The 24634-nt window shown below is 41.4% G+C and overlaps 1 protein-coding gene across 50 annotated transcripts in view; it reads right to left on the bottom strand.

Annotated features, from left to right (window-relative positions):
* ARHGAP26 (Rho GTPase activating protein 26) overlaps positions 1-24634 on the bottom strand; it is an 840200-nt gene that overhangs the window by 83226 nt on the left and 732340 nt on the right. For all 50 annotated transcript variants that reach the window (XR_013394918.1, XR_001445584.3, XR_013394919.1 and 47 more), the window contains 2 exons: positions 19341-19500; positions 6337-6475 (listed from right to left, as the gene is read on the bottom strand). Coding sequence is in view for 47 of the 50 variants with exons in the window: in XM_077937293.1 (XP_077793419.1) it covers positions 6337-6475; positions 19341-19500 (299 nt within the window). In the remaining 3 variants the exon portion in view is untranslated. The remainder of the gene's footprint in view (positions 1-6336; positions 6476-19340; positions 19501-24634) is intronic.

Here is a 24634-nt window from a genome sequence, read left to right as displayed (position 1 = left end):
CACTTAATCATGGCAATTATCCTCCAAGGAAGCTATTACTAGTGATAGATTTTACAGATGAGAAAACGGAGGCTCAGAAAAGGAAAGTAACATATTCCAGGTCTCAGAGTGGTAGGTGATAGAGATGACATTAAAACAGCTCAGTCTCAGTCTCACTGCAGAGCCTCTGTTTTCATCCACCATGCCAGAGTGCTCCAAACTCCAACAGTGATTCAAAGAGATGTCCTGCTAATGACAGAAGACAAGCCACCCTGACTGTCCCCACCTTCCCAAGCCAGTACTTCTCTAAATTGAGTTAGCATTGGCATCACTAGGGTGCTTTAAATATATAGATGCTTGAGCCCCAGCCAAGACCTCCTGACTCAGAATATCCTTGGTAGGAGACCAAGCATCTGTATTTTTAACAAGCTCCCTACAAGATTCGAATGCACACTCAAGTCTATGAACCTCCGTTCCAAGAAACGCATTTCAACATCTTGGTATAAATGCTAAAAATTTGGGACAGAATAAATCCTAAGTGCCACCTTGCAACCTCTTGGAAGAAATCTATAAGGTACAAGACCTTGTTGCTGGCTCCCTTCAATCCTTCTGGCTCCCCCTTCTACAGTTGTCCAGAAAAAGTACAGCTTGTGTGTCAGTACCTTTCACCTAGATGTACCAGTACAGTCTCTGCTGGATGATGTATCTGTGTGGAAACTTGGAGATTAAACAGTAATCTCCTTTGCTGCCATTCATTTGGCAGCACAGTTGAAAAACCTCGTTCCATCTGTTCGAAGGTGATTGCAAATGAGCCTGAGTGGCTTGGCCGAGTATATTAAAGCTACCGTTCAACACGTATCGCTCTCTGTGTAGTTGGTGCTAGATTTGGAGGGGAGACTGTCATGTGGCTGCAGCCTGCCAGGACGCATGTTGAGGAACCCATTCAGTATGGTTCAGCTGCCCCCATGTAGCCCTGGAAGCTGGAACAGATGGCTTTCATTGTTTCTGTAACTCAGGCTAGCAAGGTTTTCACTTTGGTAGCTCAAGAACTGACAAAGGCACTCTTTTGGAGATGACAAAGTATAGGGAAGGAAGACTACCTAGGTACAAACCCCTTCTCTGCCATTTGCTAACAGTGTAACTGCTTAACATCTCGACCTCAGTTTACTTGTCTGTAAAATTTGGATATAAGAACCTACCTCACAGGATTATTAATTGTGGGGATGACACGAGACAATGAGGTTTGCAGGCTCATAAGTAGAGCTATAATTATTTTTATTTTTATTGTTATTATTAGGCGAGGTTCAAATTTAGTTTGGCCTGAAAGTTCTTTACCGAATGTATCCATTTGTACTTCCACCCCAGCCCCTCAGCATTTTACGGGCAGACGCCCAGCTTAATGAAACTTTGAATTCCAGGTTCTTAAGTGGAACTGGAAACACTTTCCCTTGGAGATAAGGATGAGTGTGCAGACTAGGTCACAACAGCTAACCCTAACGGAACGCATCTCCTGTCGAACCATCCCACAATTTGACAGCAAAATAACGATTGGTTAACAGTGTCACTTCGAGGTAGAATGACAGGATTCAAATCTACATTGTTGCTGTGTAATCCTGAGTGTACGCTATTTAATGTAAATTTTATTTCCTTTCAACTGCAAAATAGGGACAGTACCTGTGTCATATAATTTTAAAGATTAATTGGGATGTTGTGGTGCACAACGTCCAACCCAAGAAACCACCTGGTAAGTTATATAGTCATAGATATTAAACACAGACAAGCAAAAAATCAATTTCTAGGGAAAATGTCTTCCAGGTTCAGTTTGGCTAAATTACCTTTCTACAGTTCTCTCCGCAGTTCTACAGACAACAGCTACCCCCTGCTACGCACAGAGAGACTCTCCCATCACAGACCACCTTTCCTGTCTATTGGACCAGAATGGGATCTTCACATCATTTTATATCTTTCTCAAAACTCCTTTCAGAAAACATTCCTTGACTGTCTACAGATAACTTTGATATCTAGTTCCTTCTTCACTAAAATATTCAGTGGTTTCCGGATGGTTTGTATTTGTTGCTATGATGCTTTCTAAATCCTGCATTTCCCCATCATTCCCTTTCCTTTTGTCCACAAAGTTTTAATTTCAGAGGCTGGTCCCATTTCACTCCTAGCCCCATTTCCATCACACATTGCCTATGATATGAGGAGCCACTTGCTGTCTTATAACTGATCTAAGTCCCTGCCCAGCACAGAGCATGAGAAACCATCAAACTCTTCATCCTGAGAACAGATGACAGCTTTACGTTTAGGAAAAGGAAAACAAAACAAAACAAAAAACCACCTAGAGAAGACTATACTAATACCCATAGATTAAAGAGAGAGAGTCGCAGGCAGGGACCTGGACACACACCTGGTCTACTTACACTGAAGGAAAAACCCCTTCTGGATAATAAGACACACATCTATGAGCATCATCTAATATCCCAGACCATGAGCCTGAAGTACAGGTGCAAAGGCAGAGGCCTGAGCCTGAGGAGCTTCTTCTCCAGGAAGAAAGAGGCAAATGACAATTCGAGGCCAAGATTCACCTCTAAGAGCAAACAATGGGCTCCAACTTCCGCACAGAATAAGGACACTGCAGAGAGGTTGGGAGAAAAATGTATGCTGTCAACAACACCTGGAGTCTCTTGGAGGGAAATACCTAAGTGAGCTATTCTGGAAGCCTCAGCCCCATTAAGCATTTCAACTGGGAAACTGGAAAGAGTACTGACAAATGGAATGCCAAATAAACATTAACTTGCAAGTGCATCAATGAAGAGAAAAAGGAGAATGACTGGACTCAAAAGAGATCAGGTGGACAGACTTATCAAAAGAAATGAGGTTCTGAAAACGATCGCAGGGCAAGTGTGAAGGTAGAGGTGAGGTATGCGGGAGGGCGCATGTGCAGGTGCCTATGGGTGCATGTGTGCCCTCACAGCACATCCCTCCAACCGGGCATCTGCTCTGTGGCAAGAACCTGAAGAAAGGTAAGGTGGCATCAAACCAGGAGAGGTGTCACTATGAACTGAAAGGGCGCAGCAGGAAACTGACATGAACGGCAAGTGTCCACAGCCCACTGACAATATCTGAACCCAATTCTAGTTGAGTGGACAAAAGGAACTTGAGTTTGTGTACTTAAATTAAGAGGAAGGATGGAAGTCAGTCAAAATTAAAAGCCAGTTTGTGGATTCCAAACGGTGGTATGCATTCCACAAGTGGTACACAAAATAATTCTAAGGTGGGATATGGATGACCACTTTCCATCTTAATGGTTACATATTTATTTTAACATATATTAGAGAATAATACAGTGAGATCATCGAAGTCATGTTTTTAGAGATCTTATGTATCAGGATGAAGCCAGGGAAAGAAGTGAGTTGCCTTAACGTTAACTTAAAGAAGTATATTAAATAAGTCACAGTGAGCCACATGAGCTATGTGGCTGTAGCACAAATGGTGAATGAGAGGTTATGTACATGACTGGTGTTTAAGCACTGAGCGAAGTGTATCAGGAGGCCTCAAACTGAAATCACTGTTATATGGAAATACATACTTTTTTTCACAAATTATATTTGCATAATCGTTACCTGTACTTTAATGCCAAAGAGTAAATTCAGCAAAGTGCTGGGAAAAAGTTTTCTGTCTTTGTCCATAGACCAGACAAAGGGAAAGGTGAATTGTGTGAAAACTTCACAGTGCATTATCATCTGCTCACCCAACAGTGATGGGTGGCTGGATTACAACCTGGGAGGGGGCAGGTCCCAGCACAACCTTCCAGCTCCTAGCTCAGTCTTCCTCAGTCAACTCTCCCACTGGCCCCCCACAGGGTGCCCTTCATGCCGGTTTGTATAGTATACTAGCTTCCCAGAAAAAAAGGGGTCTCTAAAACAAACCAATATATACACACAGACACATACATAAATTGCAATTAAAGAACACACAGACTTGCAGTTATAATGTTTATTCTCTGAGAAAGGAGGGAAAGATAGACTCCCTACAAATATCTGAGCCTACCTGTATGCGCCGGTCGTGTTTCCAGGGAGCATTTCCTAACATTAAGAGAAAGGCCCTATTGTTCACTCTCTTCCCCTTTTGCATCCCCTGTCTACCATCTGCAGACATGGACAGAGCAGCTTGCTCTGCAGCTGAGACAGTCCTGCTTTCACAAATCCTTAACTTTCATCCTTTGCCTTGTGTGATAAAATTAATCTTGGACAAAGATCTAGTTGATTTTCTCCTGATCTCCATCGTCATTCTTATGAGCTCCCAGACAATGCTTTAAAGCCTGTTCCAACGCTGCTGCTGCTTCAGTCTAACTACATACCCAGCACTATTTTAAGCTTAGGGGAATTTACCAATACTGTCTAGCCTCTCCTAATCTACACCGTACACTGATTAGTACAAAACATTAGGTGACTGTGGCTGTCCTGGAAACCTGAGAAGCACATTACCCCATAGCCTGATGCCTCATTCATTCAGCAGGTGTGAGTGAGGCCAGTTCTGTTCCAAGTGTTCCCTGGTACACTCGCAGGGGCCCAGGCCACGTGCAGACCACACTGAGAGTGACCCCAGCCAGATATATTTAAAAGGAACACAGGCCACTGTGAGAAGGAAAGCCAATCCCAGGACAGGGTCAAAGTCCTGAAACCTTGTACATCTGTTGACCTAGAAATTCTTCTAAGAATTTATCTAAAGAAATGCTCATGAAATAAGAGCAGATTTCGTTACAAGGATGTTAATAGTAGCTTTACTTATAAAAGCAAAATATTTGAAACAACCCGAATGATACTAAATATAGCAAGGTACAGCCACATGATGAGATTCAATGACATCTTTAAGTGCAGTAAGAGTTTTGGGATGGGGAAGGTTTGCTTTTAGGAGTTATGGTAAGGAAGGCCATTACTTTAGAAATACAAGGGGATTAAATAACCACCTTTTTTTGTGACAAGAAGAAAGATAACAATCCAGATATGAAGCCTCTCCTCTTCAAGGGACTGTCCTGCCCCTGTCCCTCTACTGTACCTCACAGAAATGAGTAATAATAATAATGATGATGGCAATACCAGTGCCATCACCACCCAGCATTTACTGAGCACTGACTCTGCATATGGCAACGTTTGAAGGGTCCTAATCCTCAGAACGACCCCATGAAATAGAAAGCATCAACCCTATTTTGCAGAAGAGGAGAATGGGGCCCTGAGATATCAGGTAACTTCCCAAGCCACACATCGCTGATGAGCAGCAGAGGCAGAATCACACCCAGACGACCCGGGCCAGAGTGTGTTTAACCACTGTGTTCCGCTGCCTCTCTCAGTGTAGGTCTCTCTAAGGAAGCAGCTGTGATGCTGACTTACATTTGTAGTCACTTGTCTACCTTCCTTACCCAGTTTTGAACTCCTTAAAGCCAAGGTCCCATGTTGATATTCCCAGTGCCTGGGAGCTGTCATGTAAATGTCAGCTGCATGAAAGAACCAGACTTGGTTATCTGTGTGTGATTAACCAGTAACCAATAATGGTAGTGGCAGCTCTCAGTAATTGGCCCTTGCCATGTCCCAGGCCTTATGCCAGATGCTGAAATGCATAATTTCATTTAATTCGCATAACTTCCTATGAGTGGGTCCTCTTATCTCGATTTTACAGATGAGCAAACGGAGGCGCTCTCAGAGCAAAGGCTGAAACAATACTGTATATTTTAGGGGTCAGTACCTGATCATTGCAAAGAACTCAGAAATCCTGAGATGAAAAACAGATGTGATATAATTGTGGCGATAACACGCTGGTATTTGGAACAAGTGGGGTATTGTTCCCTAATTAATTCACTAATGAATTTCAAATATTTTTAGGTGTCGACTCCATGCCAGGCACCATGAGAGGTGGAGTAAAACATCAAGCTGAACAAGGTGCCACCCTCACAGAGTCACATTCTAGTAGGGCATGTGACTCACACTAATGGGTATTTCATTACAACTGAGAAAAGGAAAGCACACTGGCTCTACGGGAATTGCTAACAAAAGGGGAGCTGAAGAAGCAGTGCCTGAGCTCAGCTCTTATTGTGTCGGAGCAGGAGGAAAAGAGACTCAGCTGTTTGTTCACAGGAGATCTGGAAAGAGAATCCTCAGTGGCAGCCCTTCCCTTTCATTCTCCCGTCCTATCAGGGTTACTCAGCAAAGGCACCTGGGAGGGCACAATGATACAGTCTTCAAGGACACAAAAAGCCAGCAGCACACAGAGAAGAGCTGGAAGTGTCCACCCTGAGCCGCGGCAGGTAGCATGGGATGTCCCTGAATGCCACGCTGGCCCCACGCAGCAGAGACTCACGTTTCTCTGTTGACTGAACGGTGTGGAAGAGCGTCAGGGGCCTCTCGCTGCAGGACGGGGGCTTGGAGTCACTGCTCTTCTTCCGAGACAGGTGCAGCTGGGCATTGGTGAGAGGCATATCGGGCACGGTGTTAAATATCTGCAAACAAAGTTTCACAACAAGGTTACTCACATCTGTGAACTGGGAAGAAAACAGGCCTGAAGCAGTACAACGAAAAGCTTGGCAGTGTCTTGGAATCAGCAAGAAAACATCTGAGAAGACCACTGGCAGTTGCTCAAGACTTCATTTTAAACATTTCTAGGAAATGGCATTAAACATTTTCGTTTGGAAGCTTATCCCAGAGTTTGATAACCACCCACTTCCATTTCTAACCTCTTCTGCCACAATTTCCACTGAGCGGCTTTTCATTGTTCTCTCCAGGGAAACAGAAAGCAGCTGTGCTCAGTAGAAGCCACTGTCTGTTAACAGCACTTGAAGTTTTTGACTACCTTTGTCCAGAACCAATGAATCAAAAATTCCTTTATCTTTCTTCATTGGTTCTAAGTTCTTAACAATTACTTCGTAACTTTCTTAAACTGTGAAACATGGATTTAAATAACATTTCATGAAGGGCCCCAGGGCAGGGCACCATTTCCCAATCCTCATCAGCTGTCCTCAGCTACAGCATCCTTTTCTAGTTCAGCAGTTCCACGTTATCTGTGATGCTGAGCTTTTCCTCGTTTATCTTGATAAAAGTATCACACGCATATATACAAACACACACACACATGTACTATGGACGATTTGAAAAATGCAGAAAAGTCTCCAGAAGAAAACAAAAAATTATCCCGATTCTACCACTTAGAGATAACCACTGTAAGCATTTAGGTCTTACTTAGTTATAAGCTTTTTTTTGGAAGAGGGAATTTTATTCTTCTAAAAGTTTATGCTAAAAAATGATAGACAGAAATCATGATAACTCTCATCTTTATTTCTACAGATAAAAGTATGGCAGACTTTAATAATTATAATAGCTAATACTTACATGGTGCTTACCATGATTATAGTAGCCACCACTTACTGCAGACTCCCTTAGGTACCAGTCATCATACTGTGTTCTTTTCATGTAGCCCACTCAGTTCTCAGCAATCCTGAGCAACAGGTAATGTCCTCAGCATTTTATAATGAAGAACTAAGTCTCAGGGAGGTTCAGTAGCCACAATTGTAGATACAATTTCAGAAAATAACAGTTTTTTCCCCCAGATTCCTTTTTAAATGCATACAATAATACTGATGCTCATTCATTCAATCAACACACACCTTTTAAGTATCTCCTTTACAGTAGGCACTCTGGGTATAACAGTGAAGGAGGCAAACATGTTCTGTGGTTAGAGAGTCTGCCTTCCTGTAGCTATGGTTTACTGAGTCCTTGTCACACCAGGCACTAAGTTAAATGCTTTATATGAATTATCCCAGTTGATGTTAACACACACTTTTCATCATTGAAATTATATTCTTTATTCTGTTTGTATCACATACATTTCATCTAACATTATACAGTATTTCCTCATTAAAAAAATCTTCAGACATGATCCTTAATGGCTGCATAACATCCCCACTATATATTGAAAAATCAAAATTTATGGATCCATTCATTACCATCTCTTACTCTTTGAAGTTGGTCTCCTCCCTCCTGAGTTTTCTCCTTCCTAACAGTCTCTGATGTGTCTAGGGCCACTTTTCACCCATGAGTGGCCCTAGACACATCAGTCTTTCTCATGGTTCTCTCTCCTTTTCTGTGTGCATTTAAAAACGCAACTCAAAAGCTGATATGTAGGAAACAAAATCATAAGAATTATAAGAATTTCAGCCCAAACAGCTGCTCTCCATGGGTTGGCGGGTCCTCGGGCTCCAATGATGCCAGCCAGCTGGTTAAATCAGTCTCACTCCTAAACACAGCTGTCTGAAAACAGCAGTATCATATTTTCCCTAGAGGACTGAAAATTTTCAACAAGATAAACTGAATCACTACACGTAGCTGAGTTCAACTGGGGCAAGGGAATAAGAAGAGAAGGAAACAAAGTAAAAGCAAGAAAAAACTCCTAACTTCCCGACCAGCTGGAAACCCAAAAACAAGTTTACCAGTGCTACAAACATCTCCAGTCTCCTACTGAGCCTCAACAACAGAAAGAAAAGCTCAAGGACTGCAACCTCTAAGAAGCTTTCTCCTACTCTTTATTTGGTCATCCTCAGGTGACAACCTCACTGTGTACCATTATCATTGACATTTAAAAATGGCTACTAAGTATGAGTTTTGCACCTGCCAGGCACTGTGCTAGGCAGATGCATCCCATGATGCATCTCTAAGCTGGAGGCCAACAGCATAGCAAGTTGGATGGTTATCTCACAATGAGAGATTGCCTGCCCTGCCACACAGCTAAGTAGGAGAGTGACCGGGAGTGAAGTCCCAGGGCTGCAGCAGCCATTCATTTGGCTAATCTCCAGGCAATCTTCACTACAAAAGCTGTTGTCCCAAACATACAAGGATGAGTTTCAACCTAACAATGTCTTCTAGCACCTTTCTGCCTCTGGCCTCGGTTACAGCACCTTCAGCAATCCCTAGCTAAGAGCATTTGAAAATGAATTCCGAGTTAGTGATAGGCCTGGTTCTCATTATTTTCCCTCACATCCTGCTTTGCCTCTGGCCTCCCAATTTTGTCTCTTTTTTTCTAATGAGTTATTGAAAATGAGATCCTCACCCAATTACAATGGGAGCAAAATTAACATGGACTTCGATTTCAACTGTCAACAAAAATGCGAGCTTTTACTATTTCCTGAGAACTGTAGTAAATGCTGGAGAAACAAAGAAGAGTAACTTGTGAGGAAGGACCATGGCTTTAGACAGATGTGTGAAAAATTGCTTCCAAGATAATATTTATATACAGCAGAGCAGGAAGAGACACGAGAACAAATGAGGGAGAATTCCACTCTGCTCATCAGCTGTTTCCTCTAAAATAATTAAGTTATTCAAGCATAAGAGAATCAGCTCTGCAAGGAGATTTTTGCCATGGGCAAGAGCCATAGTCCCAGGGGCCAGTTCCCTGGGTCTCATTGTGAGCCAGGCCCAGACTCCTGAAGACCGCTGATAGGGCTATTCTCAGGATCAAATGAGATAATGTGCAAGGAAGCACACAGCAAAATGTCCAGTGCCAGACATGTGATTATCATAATTACTATTACACGTTCTTCCAAGGTACAGGGTGCCTTTGCAAATTAGATCAAGTCAGAGCAGACGACACAAACTTTCATTAATGACTCTGGAAAACCATTCCCCAAGTGACTGTTGTTTATTTAACTCTGACACTTGAACACATGCAAATTGTTTAAAAAGCCTGTTGACTGTCTGGCCACGGGTTTGCCTCTATGCTGAAAGCTCGAGTTGGGATTCTAATGAGAATCTGAATTATTCACAACTTTGTTGGTTATTCCAATCCTATTTCATTTTGGAAGGGATGATTTCAAGAGAATCAAATGAAGTTTTCTTCAGTCTGCGGAGAAGAATCACTGTGCAAATGAGCCTGCTGAATGACGGAAGCAGGAGCTCATATAACCTATGAGCCATGGATTTATGGAGCTCTACCATGTGGCTGGAACAATCTACTCATTTCATAGAGACTTTCCAAATTAACACAAAAGGGGGAGATTTATTTTCTGCCCCAAGTGCCCTGTTAATACTGTCCAAACTCACAAACTAATTCCGACTTAGTCAGGAATGTCTTAGAGATAAAAGTAAGGAAGACTGTAAGCCTTCTGGAAGCAACTGAGGAATAAAATTGTAAAGCAAAAATAGAACTCTGGGTAACTCTTCCAAGTATCCCCAATTTCAAGCTTCCTGTAAGTGGAATTAGCAGATCCATAAATACCAAGTTACTGCTTCGCCTTAAGCTGCGAGTAACAGTGCTCAGGGGTGGTTTGGCCTCCGCAGTCAGACAGACCTGGGCTGATCCTGGTTCTGCTTCTCATTCAGTAGGCGGCAGCACCTACAGCTACATGGACCTCACCATCACTGACGCTGACATCACTGCCTATCATCACATCAAATACAGGAAAGGATCTTAAGATCATCATACGGGTACAAATGAAACAGGCTTTGGAGCTAGATGGACTAGAGTTCAAATCCTGACTTTGCTACCTACTAGCTATATAATCTCAGTCAAGATAATTAACCCTTCTGTGTCTGTTTCCCTTGTGCAAGTGGGGATCTAATATTTGCCTTACAGAGCTACTGAAAAGATAATACACATAAAATGCTCAGTGCAGTATGTAGCAAAGAGTAGGCATGAGATGGTGACGGTATAAATGACAATAAGAACACAGAATTTGAGCACTTATCATGCTAAGTCATTTACATGGATTATTTTACTCATAATAACCCTGTAAGGGAGGTACTATTATTCTTGCCCTCTTGAGATGAGAAAACTGAGACTCCCTGAGATTCACTGATTTGTCCAAGGTCACACAGAGAAGGAGTCCAGCTGGACTGGGACCTAGATGGCTTGACTGTCTGGGTCTTAAGCACTTGTGGTCTTTATAGCTACCATTAATTTGAGAGACAGAAGACAAAATGGGAAGATGTAAGTTTTGGAGTCTGGCAAATCTGATTTTAGTCACTTACTAGCTCTGTGACCTTGGGCAAATTATAAAACTCTCTGACCTTCAGAGACCTTATCTGTAAAAAGTCCTAGGACTGTGGTGAGGACTGAAGCGCCTAATACAGTTTGACATTCAGTATTCAGAAGATATTACTGTAGTCAATAAAAAAGGAGACATACAAGAAGGGAAATAACTGGAGATTCAACAATGGATTATTTGCAGTCAGGACATGAGGATTTAATTTATAAGTGTAAATTTAATTACTGTTCTTTGCAAAACATTGATCTTAACTGCTTACAGCAATGGCAGAATTTCCTGTTCTTATTCCCTTGCACTGTCTACAAAATTTAAATTTCACTGATTTCCCTCTGGCCCATCTTGATATTGCAGAGCATTGACACTTGTGGAATTTGTTCTTATCCATGTCACATACACATTTTTAGACCTTCTTCAATCCCATCTGTCACATGCGCCTGCAATTTAAAAGGATTAGGAGTCTCCCTGTAATGTGTGTAGTGTACTCTTTATTATGTGCTGTGATTTTTATGGGAGGGAAAGTAGGTCATGATGAAGAGCTCCTAGTCTATAACTGCAAAGTAGCTCTGAGACAATAAATCAACAGCAGAGGCCTGGGGATTACAACACAAAACAGAAAGGTTTATATGAGAAATGAGACTGAGCATGTTCTAGAGACACAAATGCACCAGGGCCCATAGTAATGTGGGATTGGTTTGTTTGACGCATTAGGAATGTAGACCTACCACTGTTGAGCACAGCTTGCTCCTTCTCATGACAGACAATGCAGCAGAGGATTGCATGGTTCAGGAGAACCCATAAACCCAGCACCTTCACAGTGGAAGCCAGGCAAGTCTTAGCAGGGCTTATTTATTGTAACTGTTAAGAAGCCAAATTCAGAGGCTGTAGCTGCAGAGGTTTTTTAAGGACAGTTGGAAGTCCTATGCCCTGTTGATATCAGCATTTTGGCAGAGGGATCAACAATTTAGAAAGTAGTTTGGGGAGCTGTATTAAAAATCTCTCAAAAGGAACCAATTACATTTAGTAACTGAGGGTATATATAGACAGCCTGGGTAATCCATGGAGAGCTGTGATTTTCCATATCTCCAGAAAGATTCTATTTCCTGTTCTCTTTGCTGACAAAGATGGATAGATGAAAACACAACAACAATCTCCACCTTTATTTGAGTAATACTAAAGGAGCTTCACAATTCAAACAATTACTGGTTTATCTGGGATTTATTGGGGGAAATACATGTGTTCAAATGCACAACCTACCTTATCACATTAATGAAGAGTACCTTACACAGCACTTACCACTAAAAAAAGAAAATAGCCTGGTGGCAGAAGCATTCTAACCTAACACACAAATAAATCTAGCTTGTTTCTGAACCCTAACAAGGAGAGGAACAAAAAGAGTACAAGCAAGAACCATTGGAAGGAAAGTCAACAAAAAATTTAAAAATAAAAATCGATGAACAAACTACAAAAGCTGTGACCACGGGACAAGAGTAGCTTCCTGAGTAGGCAAGAGTACCAACGACTATCTCAACGCAGTGAGGCATCCAGGGATACCTTTTTATTAATTTCGCATATCAACAACTGTTTGAAATAGCAAAGAAATAAAACGCGACTTCTAAATACCTGTCAGTTGCCAAACCAACTATATTTTATTAATGGATGCACATTTTGTGCACCAAGTCCAGAACTAGTGCAATGGATTTCAACGTTACCAATATTTTGGTAAAAGCAGATCGAGGCACATTGGTGGCCCAAATCAACTCAAATTGAGCTAACTACATTATAAGCCAATAGCATTTGACCGGGAATGCGAGGTTGCTTAGGATTTAGTCCTTAGTCCAGTTGTCAAGCAGGGTCATCCATGATTACTAGCTCCTCTCCTTGACATCTGAGGTTAAAAGTTAACACATTAAAAAGGGGCACTGATCTTTGGGGATTTCTGAGAATTAACAGCTCAAGGATCAACACTCTCACCTCTTCCAAAGCTAACTGATGGACTGGGAAAGGAATTATTATAACTTACTTTGTCAAACATTAATAGGCATCAAAAGAGGCAATGCTGACAAAAGCCTGTAGTACATAACACATGCACACACATACATCCTGCTCCATGTACAGAAACCCTTTCGAGTGCCACAGCCACAAGAAACAGCATGGACTGTTACAGAACAAGTGCAATCCTACTATTATGTGTTGGAATTTAACAGCAAGGGGGCACACACACACACACACACACACACACACACACACACACACACAAAGTAGCCTGAAATTTCATGTTGAACCAAAACTATGAAAGGCAAGCAGTTTGTTTTCTTGATAAGGTTCGCCTTCTTAAACATCTAAAATTGTCATCGTCATTAGCAAGTAAGCCTTTAAAACACTAGGTAAAGGGAAAACCTTGTAAGAAATATAATTTCTGGGCTTTGAGATCTTGGACCATGACAGCATTCAATATTTTGTTTGTTTGAAAATCTTAGCTAGAAGCATAAAAATATTGGTTGCTTTTACCATAACCTTAAGTTTTTGCCTACTTTAGTTTTAAGACTCAGTGTGATAAGGTATGAGTTTGGGGAAAAGATTCTGTTCATACGGAAATGGTAATTTTGCATAACTGACTGCTACCTTAACATAGCGTGGGAGGAGCCAAAATCTTTGCCATCTGAGCTTTCAACTCTGAAACTTGACTGTAGGTAAAAAGAGCTATACCATCAAATCTACTCTTTAGTTCTCATATAATTCAAAGAGAGTCCAGCATATGGATCATTAATAGGAAATGATGCTATGAGCTAGTATTTCCCCTTAGGAAGTCTGGCAAAAGAAACAAATTAAGAATCTCTCTCTACCCTCCAAGCAAAGCCTGTAGGTCAAAGGTGACACTATCTGAGCTGCAGGTTTAGAACAGTATGGTTAACTCTATTGTGTTGCTATTTATTTAATGTGTGATTTTGATGTCAGCAAGCAAAGTACTATTTGGTTCAGCTTCCAGGGATGTCTTTCTAAAGTGCTGACATAATCATTTTAGCCTCTACTTGGAAACCTCTGAGAGCTCCCAGTTTTCAGAAGTCAGTTCAAAACCTTTTCCTATAGCTTTCAGGACCCTTAGCAAATGGACTGAATCTAGCTCTCTGGCATCATCACCCACTACTTGCTAACAAACAACCCACAGTCTTTCATAACCATGTAATTTAATACAAACAACTTGATTAATGCTGCTCCTCTGAGTGGCTGTCCCTCCTATCTCTACTCTTTCTCTGCCTAGAAAACTTCTATTGATCTGTCAGAGCCCAATGCCATTAGAATTAAATTATTTCTCCTCAGTGATGCCATAACACTTTATTCATCTTACTGGAGGTCATTTAACACACTGTATGACAGTTAGTTCTATCTTGATAAAATGGGGGTGCTTTGAAAAACCTATTCTACTTATCTTTGGCCAATGGTAGATATTCAATAAATGTTTACTGCATTGAACAGAGATTAACTAGAGTAGATTTTGAAAGCTTGGGTTCTGAGAGTAGTACTAAGTTCAACCCCTGTTCCTCTCCTAATCAGCCGCTTCTTAAAGTGTCTGTGCTTCAGGCTTATAATTTGTAAAAACAGAGCTAAAAATATTAACCTTATAGGGTTGCTGTGAAAATTGAACGATGGATATAAAACTGCTTAGCACAATATCTTGTAAACAATAAGCTGTAAGTAAAAGTTAGCTATTACTATCATCATCATTATTATTTCTGGACTGTATTCATTTAAAGGATTCATTCATTTTAATTGAGTAAACAGTCAGCATGTATCACCAACATAGAAAAAAAAATTCCATGAGCCCCCAAACATAATATCATATCTCGTAGCTGTTTCCTCTCTGTCTCCTCCTAATGTAGCATATTTATTTCCCAGAACTGTGCCAAACACTGCCTCCCTCCCAGGTCTGTGAGAGAGGTGGAGGACAGAGGTTCTGGACCACTGCGACAGGGTAAGCAGGTCGCTAGTGCGTTCTATCTGACCAAACTCAAGTTGTGTGTGAAACGCATCACTATGGTTCCCAGGAAGAAGACATAGATGGATTCTCTGGGTTGTGGGGAGAGGGTGTTTCTAGACTTGCAGGTACTATCTTGAGGGCGTGTGGATGTGAGTGACAAAATAAAGGAGATCATGTTCACTATTAACCCTCGGCTGAATGTCTAGTGTTAACCCTTGGAAAACAAGAGAAAGACACGCAGGCAAAGAGAGAAAAGATTGTATGCCTTAGCTAGTTAGAACACAGAGGTCTCTTACCTTCTATTGAAAAAGAGGTGCTTTACCAGGTTAAAGAAACTGAATTACCCACTTCTCTTTCTGTTTTCTTTAATGCCAATCTTAAAAATGTTTTTCCAATTTTAGATATTTATGAGTTGGTTCTCCACACCCAGGCTCACAAAGGGCATTTAAGGGCTAAAATTGTCACTACCACCAGACGCCTGAGGCCCCTGGTTGAAAAAAAAGTGGCAATGCAGAGAAGAGGTGGAAAAGCACTCTCCATAAAAACACTGGGTTGCTACCCAAGCTCAGCACAAGCCGCTGATAAGAAAGTAGAGTCATTCCTAAAGGGAACTAAATGCAAACTTGCTGGGTACCGTAGATCCCCTGCAAAGATAACGGTCAACAATCCTCCCACGCCTGTGTGCACACATTGTTCCTCCCACCCAGAGGCGGCTTCTCGCTCCCCCCGCCTTGAATCTGGCTGGACTTGTGACTTGCTTTGGCCAACAGAATATGACAGAAATGATACTTTGTTCCAGGCCTAAGCCTTAACAGCGCTTGCTGTTTCTGTGTTTACTCTCTTGGAAGTTGGAGCTGGACTCCTGAATGATGGGACAGCACCTGGAGACAGGGGGGTCTTGTGGAGGAGGATCAAGACATTCTGGTCCACAGCTAGTACCAAAGTCCCAGTTGTGTGGAGTGAGGACACCTTGGACCCTCCAGTCCCAGTCAAACCACCCCAGCTGATACCACAAGGGGCACACATGAGCCCTTCCCAAATTTCTGACTCACAGAATTGAGAGTAATAAAATAATTGCTATTTTAAGTCACTAGGTTTGGAGATGATTTGCTACATAGCAATAGAAAATTAAAACAGGCATCTTATGGCTCTCTCCATCTCTCTGTCAATGGAGTGGCTCCAATGGCTAGATGCCTGGGTTTCCACACCTTCTTTTCAGCACCATGCTCCATTTATTCCTAGAGCCCTCCTAATGATTATTCCGAAGCACAAAGTAAATACCTTATATAAAATGTTAACATGAGAGAATACTATGCCAGTCGCTAAGGGGGATATATACTTCAGCCCTGCAGTGGGGCTTGTTTCAAGCAAGCCTGTTTCATATGAAAAGGTGCTGCTGGAAAGCATTTCTTCAAGTGGGGTTTCAGGATTTTGTCTAACTTTTGACACTAAAGACTAGACAGAAGAATAGTCACCCCTAGACATGTGTGTGTGTGTGTGTGTGTGTGTGTGTGTGTGTGTGTGTCTGTGGATGTTTCTATTATAGAAAATTAAAGCCAAGTCTAAGGAAATGCTTGGTAAATATTAACGAAGACCTTATGTACTATGAATTTTTATGTTTTAAAACATTTTATTTATTTATTTTAGATGCAGGATCTCATTGTCACCCAGGTTGGAGTGCAGTGGTGCAATCATAGCTCACTGTAACCTTGAACTCCTGAGCTTAAGTGATTCTCCCACCTCAACCTCTCATAGCTAGGGCTATAGGTATGTGCCAGCGCATCCAGCTGATTTTTCATTTTTATTTTTTGTTGAGATGGAGGTCTTGCTATTTTGCCCAGGCTGGTCTCAAACTCTTGGCTTCAAATGATCCTCCCACCTTAGCCTCCCAAAACACTGGGATTACGGGTGTGAACCATCGTGCCTGGCCAACACTATGGATTTTAAAGAGTAAGTCTCTGACAACATCCTTCTGAGGACATAAAATTGCTCTGGATTTGATGGCTAAAGTTAAGTTCTATTGGCAGGGGGTTTATACAAAGTATTATCGCCAGAAAGCCAGAGGCCAGAGCATAGCCATGGATGCTTAGAATTGCTGTGAGGTGAACACCATAGACTTCCAAAAAAGACTGAGGGAATATTTCCTTGCTTTATACTGGGCTAGGCCTGAAGCTACACTGAAAAAGGAGTCAAGATGGCTTATTCCAGTTGCTTTCACAAAGACAGCAAACCCTATGAATATGAAGGACGACCTTCCCAGAGTAACGTACATGTACTGTTCTCAGAAGTCATATACCATGGCTTTGGCAATATTCTATTGATCACATAGGCTAGCTCTATTCAGAGGTGGAGGGGGCTACACAAGGGAATGAAGACTGGTAGACAGAATCGCTGGGAGCCATGTTGGACACTGGCTGCCACATTCACCCAAAACCAATGTACTAGCGCCTACCGAGGAACAAAACACAATGTCCCTGCTTTCCTGAAGCACACATGCTTGGAGAGGTCAGAAAGCCAATGGGACAAATCATTAAGAAAATTTTATTATATGCTCTATAATTTGTGAAGTCCCATGTGTTAAATAAAATTTACAGGAGGCCATTGGTTTGGACTGAGCTCCTGCCCTAGGCTCAAGAGACCAAACCAAAATGCAGTCACTCCTGCTGAAGTTCTTTGCCGTCAGACCAAAAATAAGTTGTTTGTCTGACCTTCCAATAAATGAGGGGAGAGATAACAGGCAAATCCCCAGGCAGGCCAGTTTTAGTCAGCACATAAGGAAGTCCCCTCTGCTTTAACTTTTACAAGGAAAGTAACTTTAAAACAATTAATCTGCTTTTTGTTCTCTTCTTTAGCCCTTTTCTGTCTATAAAGCCAACCTCCTCTGCTCGGCTTACTGGAACACTCATTCTATTTTACAGAATGAGGTACTGCCCAATTCTAGAATCTCAAATAAAAGTCAGCTAATATCTTTAAACTTGTTGTGATTTTGTCTTTTGATATATGAAAATAGACAACATGGAATAAAAGGAAAAGGGAATGGTGGAGGTTGGGATTGTAATTTCAAACAGAGAGATCCAGGTAGGATTCACTTAGTACACTTGAAGGAAGTGAGGAAATATGCCATGTGGTTTTACGGAAGAACAGTGTTCCAGCCTGGGAACAGCAACTGCGAAGGCCTGAAGTAAGAATGTGCCTGAGGTGTCCAAGAAACGGCAAGGCAGAAACAAGATGGCTATAGGAGAGATGCAGGAGATGAGATCAGATAGTAACAGTAAGAGGACAGAGACTATGTGGGCGAATGTATGAAATGGGAAGCCACTGGATGTTTCTTAGCAGACAACTGATACTATCTGACTTAACATTTTAAAAAGTCTCATTCTGGTGACTGATACCAGAATTGACAGGCCAAGGGTAGAAGAAAGAAACAAATTAGGAGGCTCTTGTAAATAGTCAGACAAGAGGTAGTGGTGGCTTACAACATTATCAGTGTAGGTGGTGAGGCATGGTCAGATTCTGGAGTTACTGTGCATGATTAATTTGCCATTCTAGGCAAAGTTTTTATTTAAGAGGAACAGCATTTTTTATTAGATTCCAGATTTGTTGCTGCCAAATGGTGCTTTAGGGAACCCTGCACAAGTTCTGAGAAGCTTCATAGGGATGTGTGTGTAAGAACAATGAAGTGGGTCAGAGGACTGAAGCTTTATGTCCTCTCCCCAGTTTCATAAGGGCAGCTCTGCATGAACATTCTTCAAATTGGGGGATGAGGAAAACCTTCAACAGAAAGACTAGGAACCCCAATTCCCCAAAAGAAAAGACAGACCATAAAAACACACACACACAAACTGTATAAAAAATACAACCCCATTTATAAAATTGAAAGGCAAACTATAGGTAAAAATATTTGCAACACAAGTGAAGAAAGTTCAATATCCCTAAATTTAAAAAACTCATAAAATTCGTAAGAAAACAATCAAGTAAGAAATGGGCAAAAGGTGTTTCCAAAACGAGGCTCATAAGAGTACTTCCTTCATTGAATTGTTGTGAGGATAAAATAACAATATATATATAAAGTATTTAACACAGTTCCTGGCACAGAATGCTCAATCAATTTTACCCACCACTGCCGCCACCATAACCACTGCTGTTGTCGTTGTAACTACCACGGTTGACACCTTTACCACCACCCTTACGTTATCATCACCACCATCACCACCATCATTACCAGCACCAGCAACTTCATCATCGTGACAGTGTAAGAGCGATGGCAATGCAAATCTGAGTCAACTCTGAAGGTCAATTCCAATGCAGCTTCCCCCCAAGTACATTCTTCACTGCAAGTGATCAATTACATATTACCTTTTCATGGTTTTCGATTAGGATCTCAATGACAATGTTCTGAAATTTGATGTCCATGATGGCTGCTACTGTTTCTTCCTGAGGCCTCAGCAGAGTGGGTCCAAACACTACGCCAAGGTTTGCCACCGTCATCAAATTCTGCTTGTGGTTGTTAGCAACACTGGAAGGAAGGAAAAGAAAAGGTACCAGTGAGAGAAATTGTGTACACAGAGATGCCAACCTCCCTGTACCCTTCCTATCTTCCTATCTACAGACTCCTCATCTGTAGGAGCCAGAACTTGGGACATCATCAGATGCCACAGGAGTCAGAAAATCTACCACATTTCAGAAATCTTCAGCATCCAGGTTAATTTGCTATTTCAGGATATGACACTCTTTATCATTTCCATTTTGCCTAGAACAACCAACCAACCAAAGCAACTATCTGCCAAATTACTAACCTTTGAACATCTGAATCCCTGTTTTGCAAGTCCAGGTAACTGCTAATCCCTCTTAATTACAATTTATGTACTTGGCAGCTGCTTAAACTGCGATCATTAGCATTTTTCTCCATGGCAAATGGAAAACCACTTGATGGCTTTAATACATTTGCAAACATAAGCACAAAATAGACATAATTTTTTAAACGGGCAGATCTGGATATTTAAAACCAAGTAAGGAAATTCTGCACTTTAGATGTAAAGTATTAAAGGCTGATCAGATTAAACATGTGGCTCACATTAAGTGAAATGTGGTGCACATTAAGTGAAATGTGGCATAAACAGAAATAAAGATGCACTAGTGTATATTCATCTATATGGCTGTGTTTATATTGTCACATACTCAAAGTCTAACAAACACACAGGGTCAACAGTTGCTAGGTCTGAGTAATTTGCTAAAGACATAGGCATATTTTTGAATAAACAACTACTCAAAAGATGTATCTGAACACCATACGCAGGCCACCAGGACACAGCAATAAAACTCAATTGTTCACTGGCTGGCCCCATGTATAAAAACATATAAATCATCTACTGGCAACAAATAAGTTAAAAGTTAATGCCATTCGGTTTTGTTGAGAAAATATCAAGAACTTTCCTAAATCACCTGTTACAAGAAGGAAGCTATTCATTACTAACTTGAAACTAGAGACAAATTGGGTAGAGATAGGCAGTTTGCACAGACCTACCTCCCTAGCATTTAGTGCTATTTATATGGAGTACTTTTTCACACAATTCTATAAATGCCTGCAGTGTTTCTCACTGTTTCTCTGATATACATTTTTTTTTTTTAAGGAAGAAAAGAGATTATACTGCCTTAAGTGCTGGTTTTTAAACTGAGTCTTTATTGAAATACTGTATCAACCAATTTTATTAGCAGATGTGTATTTTTCTATAATTTTTTTAGGGCTAAGAGTTTAACTTTCTCCTCTAAAGGTGGGCAGAGCATGGTTAGGTTTATGAAACTTTAACTGTGGCACAGGCCAGTTAGAAAGAGGATTTGCTTTTTGATTGCTAAGCAACACCTGCAGCAGGCAGACTGGCCTGTTTCTGGTCCACATAAAGAATATTTTATAAACATTTTCTTAGTTCTTGCCGAGTCTCCTGGTTTTACTTATGTTTTCCATTCTACCCAGAATCACATCACATTTCCAGTCTGACGATTAATGCAGATAGTCAAATTCTGACCTGGCAAGGGGGAGAAACTTTGGTTCTGTGCATCAGTCAATCGGCAAGTATGTATATTTACAAGCTGCTTTTAACATCACTACTTTCAACATCAGCTCCTCTGTGTGGGAAGGGAATTCTAAGTCCTTATACTTCCCCTCCCAAAAGAGCTAAGTCATTAAACTTACCCTCTTGTCACAAAAGTCCCGTGTGCAAGTGAATCAACAAGCTATTTTTTTTTTTATGAAAGTATCTTCAAATTGTAGACCAGTATAAAAATAACATGGTTTAGATGACAATCATTTTTCTCTGTCAGGCTTCTCCACACTACATCTGACTAAAGCAACAGCCTCCTAACTAGGGTTCCTGACCCAAGAACCTCTAACTTCAGCTTTATCCTCCCTGCTATCAGCAGCTCCACCTAAAACTCAGCTCTCAAACCTCCCCTGGCGAGAACACAACAGCATGGCATATGTGAATGGTTAGCAATGCCATTGTTTAATTGTTCTGATCATGATGACTGTAAACCTGTCATGGGCCCCACTGTTTTTCTTTCTTTCTTCTTTTTTTTTTTTTTTTTATTTTTTTTTTTTAAACAAACAAGGCCTTTCTCTGTCATCTAGGCTGGAGTGCAGTGGCATGATCATAGTTCACTGCACCCTCACACTCCTGGGCTCTAGAGGTCTTCCTGCCTCAGCCTCCTGAGTAGCTACCACCACCACACCTGGATAGTTTTTAAATTTTTCTGTAGAGACAGAGTCTTGCTACGTTGCCTAGGCTGGTCTTGAACTCCTAGTCTCAAGTGACCCTCCCAGCTTGGCCTCCCCAAGTGCTGGGATTGTAGGCATGAGCCACTGTGCCTGGCCTACCCGACTATTTTTAACACAAAGTCTGAACTCTTATAAAACAGCATACCTTTCCTCAAATCACCGCTAAGCCTTCCTGTGCCACTTCCCAGCTCTTGGTCCCTGGGCAGAGTGACTCAATATTTCTAAGCTTTGGGTTCCTCATCTTTAAAAAAAAGAAGAGGTTAGGTGAATAACATACCTACTTCATGTGAATGTTGTACAGATTAAATGTGATAATGCATGGGATATGTGGTAATTATCATACTAATCCACTTTTCACTCTCATTCCACTTCCATACCTCTCTGCCTTTGTCCATATCATTCCTCTACCTGGAATGTTCTTTTGCTGCTTTCTTTGCTTGGCAAACTGCTAATATGCAAGGCTCAGCTCAAATGGCCCATTCCTTTCTGTACCTTCCTCTCACCTTTCTCCAATCTTCTATTCCCAAAAAAGGCAGACGTGTTGGCCTGTTCCTGCATTTATTACACAGTGTTGTCATCCCTACCAAGGCCTGAGAAGAGGAAGTATGGTATGTCATTTGGTAGCACCAGTGCTGAGCACACTGCTTGGCACAGGAGATGCATAATGAGCATTCACTGAGGCATTAAAAGATGAGGGGAGTTTCTGAGTAGGCCCAAAACAATTATTCCCAACCCAGCTACTTACTCATTAAACTTCAAATTATTGCTGATGATTTTTGGGGAATGTATCTCAACTATCCCCCAACCTCCCTTTTTAAAGTATTGAGCTAGTTCCACTTCTTAGACTTAATTAATGAGTAATAATTACTCTGATTTGCAGGCCCCAGTGCCCAAAGGCATTTGGAAAAAAGATATTGTAATTCTGGATTAGCAACTCTGAATATAAATAAGCTTGAGGTTACCCAGCATAATTCATTTCCCTTTTAATGATCCATGTTATTTTAGAACTTAAAAGACATATTGATCCAAGTCTTAGGAAACTTTGTTTTGGGGGGAGGGCGTAGTTACACCTTTCATTATTAATGACCATTATCTTTCGGCACACTGAAGTAATAAATTGATCTGTCACTTGATTATTACTGCTCACAACTTGGTACAGCTATGTTCATTACTCCAGAATGAATTATTAATGGCTTGAGATCTCTATGTATCCCGGACAGAAAGGCCTAGACCTCAGCCTCTGCAGGCACCAGCCATCCATTATAGCTGGATGAATTTACAGATGTGTGAGAAACAGGCTGGCAGAGCACTGGGGAGCCGGTCCAGCAGGGGCCACGGGACTCGTTCATTAGCAAGGTCTATAAAACACAGAGAACCTGCTGTTTTTTTAAATTGAGCTGTCTGAGTTCCTCCTCACACGGCTCAGAATGTCATGTTGAGTCTTGACTTAAAATCTACACAGGGAAGTTTCTTGTACACTTCACACTGCAGTGAAGGACTCTGTGACACATGCCTTTCAGATCCTTACGTCCACGGGCTATAATGTCTTTTGAAAGAACTGCCAATTCTATAGGCTTCCTCTGGATGCTGCAGAGAAAAAGTTTTGCATGTGACATTCACTTGGGAGATTTCTTCTGTGATCATCAGAATGGCTGCATCCACTGAGAAGCAGTGGATCTCCTGAGGGGCATGACTTTAGGGCAGTTGTTGGGGGTGGGGAGGTATATGTACCCCATGTTCCAGGCAGTTCCCATATGAACTGGAATCAATGAGGAAAGAGCATGTTCCATGGACATGGCCTTGGCAGAGGGGACTCTTGCCACCTTTGCTTTAAGGGGAAATAGATGGAGATGCTGTTTTGGTCTGATATCCTTTGAGAGGCAGAAGGAGGTAAATCACTTCCAGATAAAGATGGTGGTGAGGAGGGTGGCAGAGGGAGCATTATGACGGGCATAGACAGTAGCCAACCATTGTGGGGCTTGTAAGGCAGAGACCCCCAGGTTGTCAAAGGGATCACATCTGTTTTCCTAGAGTTTAAACAAGAGCCAGAGCTCTATAAGTGCTAAGTAGTACTTTAAAACACCAGACTGGTCCTAAAGTATTCCAACAATACATAAGCTTATTGTAGGGGTTGCAGATAAGTTTCATCTTGAGGCCTAGAGTGCTGTGTTGAAAAATATCAAAGAGGAGTACTGGCTCCACTGGATACAATGTAGTGACAGATTTGCAGTGTGCCATGGGTTGGAGGGGTGGAGCAACAGCCCATCCCACTTACCCACCCCATCCCTTACTTGTTTGCTTCAGCATCCAATATTAAACAGGAACTTAGGCTTACAGAGCGTTTTAGACTTTTTTAAAAAGTTCTACAACTTTTTATGTTTATCTGACCTACATAATAACTCTACAACAGTAGCGCTCAAACTTTCCGACAATGACCCAAGGTAGGAAGTATATTTTACCAAGCAATACACACACACATAAACAGACAGGCACACACCCCTACACCATATCAGAAACAAAAGTTTTCAGGCATAGTAAGTATGACACATTCTGATATTTTCTATTCCTATCCTATCCTATTCGATTCTATGTTTATCCAATACATTGTTTTCATGAGCCACTTATATGCCATGAACTACTATTTGAGAAACACTGCTATAGAGGTATAAAGTGCAAACATTCTCTCCAATTTGCAAGCCTGGACAATAAAGCTAAGGGAGATCATAGCACAGTAGTTGGAGTCAGACGGACATTACCAGCTGGACGGCAGCAGGCAAGTCACCTGGCCTCTCTAACCCTGTTCCCTCACATATAAAACTGGGGCAAGCTACGTATTGTAGCTTGTAGCTTGTAAACTTGAAAGGCTGATTAAGTATGA

This window comes from Macaca mulatta, chromosome 6 (genome assembly GCF_049350105.2).
Source record: "Macaca mulatta isolate MMU2019108-1 chromosome 6, T2T-MMU8v2.0, whole genome shotgun sequence".
Classification (NCBI taxonomy): domain Eukaryota; kingdom Metazoa; phylum Chordata; class Mammalia; order Primates; family Cercopithecidae; genus Macaca; species Macaca mulatta.
The sequence above is the reverse complement of the archived record's forward strand: the minus strand, read 5'-3'. Positions and strand labels throughout refer to the sequence as shown.